The 5,000-nt window shown below is 46.5% G+C and overlaps 1 protein-coding gene across 1 annotated transcript in view; it reads right to left on the bottom strand.

Annotated features, from left to right (window-relative positions):
- The window catches only part of a1cf (apobec1 complementation factor), a gene marked incomplete at both ends in the record, with an annotated part of 18,362 nt that overhangs the window by 8,650 nt on the left and 4,712 nt on the right, over window positions 1-5,000 (bottom strand). The window contains 3 exons of the mRNA XM_079492608.1: window positions 442-539; window positions 2,499-2,663; window position 5,000. The exon at window position 5,000 is cut by the window's right edge and continues 238 nt beyond it. Of these exons, the coding sequence (XP_079348734.1) occupies window positions 442-539; window positions 2,499-2,663; window position 5,000 (264 nt within the window). The remainder of the gene's footprint in view (window positions 1-441; window positions 540-2,498; window positions 2,664-4,999) is intronic.

Below are 5,000 nucleotides of genomic sequence, written 5' to 3'. Positions count from 1 at the left end.
AAGTTGGCCTTACACTAGCCGATAATCGGGCATTTTTGACGCTCGGGGGGGTGCCCGACCGCTCAAAGCGCGATCGGGATCGGCCCGATCAACATCAAGAATGTTTGATATTTGCTCTGCCCCGCTCCGATTATCCTGTAGTGTGTGGTGCTATCAGATTTCAGATTGAAAAAAATCGGCTAGTGTAAGGCCACCTTTAGACAGCCATCTTCCAAAAATAAAGAGAGACACAGAGAGAGACAAAGAGAGACATTTTCCTGGTTAGGGCCCCCAATTCATATTTGGCCATGGATCATATTTACAGTTAATCATGCTGTTTATTTATTGCTGAATCTGCATTCAGCAATAAACACACACACACACAATCAGCCCCTGGACTAGTCTAGTTGAATACCCCTGGCCTAAGTTCTGACCTTGAATACCCCTGGCCTAAGTTCTGACCTTGCCGTTGAGGGCGTTCATGGCATTAACGGCGTCTTCCCTCTGAGAGAAATGGACGAAGGCATAGTCTCTGATCTTCTTCACTCTCTCCACAGCACCTAGAGACACACACACACACACACACACACACACACACACACACACACACACACACACACACACACACACACACACACACACACACACACACAGACTTGTTAGATTTGACTATGTTTTCAATTGGGTGTTTTAAAAAAAATGTGTTTGGTTTAGTTTTGTGTAAAACATGCCCGTTTAGAACTGACAGCTCTTGTAGTTTTTCTCTATGCTCTTGTAGTTAGTTACATTCGGTTAAGGTGTTGAACTAGGCCTACGTCTCACACACCTGGTTTTAAGGTGTTGAACTAGGCCTACGTCTCACACACCTGGTTTTAAGGTGTTGAACTAGGCCTACGTCTCACACACCTGGTTTTAAGGTGTTGAACTAGGCCTACGTCTCACACACCTGGTTTTAAGGTGTTGAACTAGGCCTACGTCTCACACACCTGGTTTTAAGGTGTTGAACTAGGCCTATGTCTCACACACCTGGTTTTAAGGTGTTGAACTAGGCCTATGTCTCACACACCATGGTTTTAAGGTGTTGAGCTAGGCCTACGTCTCACACACCTGGTTTTAAGGTGTTGAACTAGGCCTACGTCTCACACACCTGGTTTTAAGGTGTTGAACTAGGCCTATGTCTCACACACCATGGTTTTAAGGTGTTGAACTAGTCCTACGTCTCACACACCATGGTTTTAAGGTGTTGAACTAGTCCTACGTCTCACACACCTGGTTTTAAGGTGTTGAACTAGGCCTATGTCTCACACACCATGGTTTTAAGGTGTTGAACTAGTCCTACGTCTCACACACCATGGTTTTAAGGTGTTGAACTAGTCCTACGTCTCACACACCTGGTTTTAAGGTGTTGAACTAGGCCTACGTCTCACACACCTGGTTTTAAGGTGTTGAACTAGGCCTATGTCTCACACACCTGGTTTTAAGGTGTTGAACTAGGCCTATGTCTCACACACCATGGTTTTAAGGTGTTGAACTAGGCCTACGTCTCACACACCTGGTTTTAAGGTGTTGAACTAGGCCTACGTCTCACACACCTGGTTTTAAGGTGTTGAGCTAGGCCTATGTCTCACACACCTGGTTTTAAGGTGTTGAACTAGGCCTATGTCTCACACACCATGGTTTTAAGGTGTTGAACTAGGCCTATGTCTCACACACCATGGTTTTAAGGTGTTGAACTAGGCCTACGTCTCACACACCTGGTTTTAAGGTGTTGAACTAGGCCTATGTCTCACACACCATGGTTTTAAGGTGTTGAACTAGGCCTATGTCTCACACACCATGGTTTTAAGGTGTTGAACTAGGCCTACGTCTCACACACCTGGTTTTAAGGTGTTGAACTAGGCCTACGTCTCACACACCTGGTTTTAAGGAGTTGAACTAGGCCGGCCTACGTCTCACACACCTGGTTTTAAGGTGTTGAACTAGGCCTACGTCTCACACACCTGGTTTTAAGGTGTTGAACTAGGCCTACGTCTCACACACCTGGTTTTAAGGTGTTGAACTAGGCCTACGTCTCACACACCTGGTTTTAAGGTGTTGAACTAGGCCTACGTCTCACACACCTGGTTTTAAGGTGTTGAACTAGGCCTACGTCTCACACACCTGGTTTTAAGGTTTTGAACTAGGCCTACGTCTCACACACCTGGTTTTAAGGTTTTGAACTAGGCCTACGTCTCACACACCTGGTTTTAAGGTGTTGAACTAGGCCTACGTCTCACACACCTGGTTTTAAGGTGTTGAACTAGGCCTACGTCTCACACACCTGGTTTTAAGGTGTTGAACTAGGCCTACGTCTCACACACCTGGTTTTAAGGTGTTGAACTAGGCCTACGTCTCACACACCTGGTTTTAAGGTGTTGAACTAGGCCTACGTCTCACACACCATGGTTTTAAGGTGTTGAACTAGGCCTACGTCTCACACACCTGGTTTTAAGGTGTTGAACTATATGTCTCTCACACACCTGGTTTCAAGGTGTTGAACTCCTTCTCGATGACCTCCTCGGTGGTCTGCAGCATCAGGTTCCTCACGTACAGGATCTTCACCGTGGACATGGTGTCCTCGTCCACCTCCACCTCGGGCTCCGCCCAGTCCACGGCGATGGCATGACCCCACAGCTGGATGCGACCTGGGGGGGAGAGAGAGGGAGAGGGAGAGGGAGAGGGAGAGGGAGAGGGAGAGGGAGAGAGATAGATGATAAAGGGACAGAATTGATCAGGAGTGTCTAATCTTCCTCTGTTACAGTCTTGGTGCGAAGCCAAGAGGGCTATAACCTATAATGAGTCCCGTGTTATCACAGAAGCTTGCATCTTTACGACCGCGTTGCTCTCACGATAGAGAACTTTGACCCATTGTGGTCCCTGACTGGTCCCTGACTGAGCCCTCCGATTGGTCCCTGACTGACTAACTGCCTTGTACCACCCTTTTCCCTAATGGTTGTTTGTATTGAATTTGCTATAACATCATTTTGGGAGGAACATATATGCCCAGTCACCAATGCTGCACCTGAGATGTTCCTCTTTACTGACACAGCAAGTTTGAAATAAGAATTGAATACACAGAATATCAATACGAAGCAACTGAAAAACAGGTTATTTTAATGGTATGGAAGTGGATGGAGAGAAAGGATTTTTGTCCAACCAAGTAACAGCAACCAATGGTTGCGAAGAGGGGCACAACCACGGGGCGGGACTTGACAAAGGGCTGAGTATCCCTGTAGCATTATCTTATCGACACACCCCTGAAAGCTCTGCAACCATTGGACCATGACACGAGAATATGGCCCCCGGGCCCCTGGGCGGCCGCCATGGTCCGCAGCACAGTAGTAGGTGTACAGTACAGTAGAGCCGCTCTGTGACATTATGTGTCCAGACAGTGGCGTGCACAGATAGACACTAGGGGGTGCTAGAGCACCCCCTGCCCTTTTGGAAATGTGCCCTTTTGAAAAAAATAAAAAAAATAAACTTTTTTTCTTTTTCTTTTTTCGATTTTTAAAAAATAGCAGACCTACAAGCTCATAGCGCGCCACCGAGTGGCGCGCTACGAGCTTGTAGATCTGCTATTTTTCAATAGCTAAAGCATAACATAATGCTAACACCAAAAGGGGTTCCCGTCCAAAATAGATTAAGGCAACCAGCCGGTTCCACGCGCTGCACAAGGTGCCCTTTTTTAACTTGAGCACCTGCCCCTCTAAATGTCTGTGCACGCCACTGTGTCCAGAGGATGTTGACCTTTCAAGATAACATGCGGCTGATGTTCCTGCATGTCCTCACTTTACTGTAGTCATCGTTTATGAATGTCGTGTGTCAGAGAAATGTCTTCCGTTATTATAGAAATGTAGACCTGAGGCAGATTAAAAAAAAGGCTTCTACATCAGTTTTTGTTTTTAATTACACATCTAAACCAAGCTCTCATCAGCAACCACTGAGTAGCGTCAACGTTTAGGACCGACACTACACCATGCGTTTATATCTAGAAAGGTGCGCTTCAGTAGAGTGCAAATCTACACCAGAGGCATGCCATATACCTCCCCTCCATATGCGTTTGTGTTTGGTTTGGGGCACAACGATGACACTGTTTTGGGCTTGTGTGCAACGATGTATGAAAAGGCATGCAGAAGTAGGGAGAATACAGTAGATGTACAGTACAGGACTGACTGTGATTACATCATCATTACAGTGCAACCACCAACGTAACATTGGCCCCATGGAGACTGTGACAGAGGACATTAGTGTGACATGTCTTCATGTCACACACGCATGTCACACACGCATGTCACACATGACTGACATGTCACAAGACATGACTGTATAGCTGCACTTTGGTACAACGAAAGTAGTTTTTTAAATGTGCTTTATTTTGTGCATGTGACTTGAACGTGATTTGATTTTGATTGATTTTGACAAACGTTATCATTGCAATGTATGCATGCATCTCTGTCATGCATATTGGGTTTTTTATCCCACAATTGTGTATCCCATGTTTTCACCCGGTGCCAATTACAGTTTATAGGCATAAGGTGTAATCCTGGGCGCTACTCTCCCTCTGCCAACCTGAGGAGAGCCCCGAACTGAGCTCACGCTTCCTTCAATGCATGAGGGGTGAGCAGCAGGCCGTTTCTTTTCACCTGACAGAGGGGAAGTTTCCCCGGTAGGACGTAGAGCATGGAAGGAACACATTATTCTCCTTTCCCCTTCATCATGTCAGGCGCCCATGCAGGCTGACCAGAGGGAGGGTGGAGGTGTGCAGTATAGAGACCAGGATTACTGCATGCTTTTTAGGGGAGACGTGGAGAACGCCACACAGAAAGGCCCTTTCACCAACCCCACCTATATATGGGCACTGATGAAGCGGAGGAGAGAGCACGCCCCCCAAGTATAGTAATATAAGCACACACACACCGACGCACACACACACACCACCCACAAATGTGCTATAGAAATAAAATTGACTTGACTTGACTACC

The sequence above is a fragment of the Electrona antarctica genome (assembly GCF_951216825.1).
Source record: "Electrona antarctica genome assembly, chromosome: 22".
Taxonomy (NCBI): Eukaryota; Metazoa; Chordata; class Actinopteri; order Myctophiformes; family Myctophidae; genus Electrona; species Electrona antarctica.
Note: the sequence above shows the minus strand (reverse complement) of the source record. Positions and strands in the feature narration are given on the sequence as shown.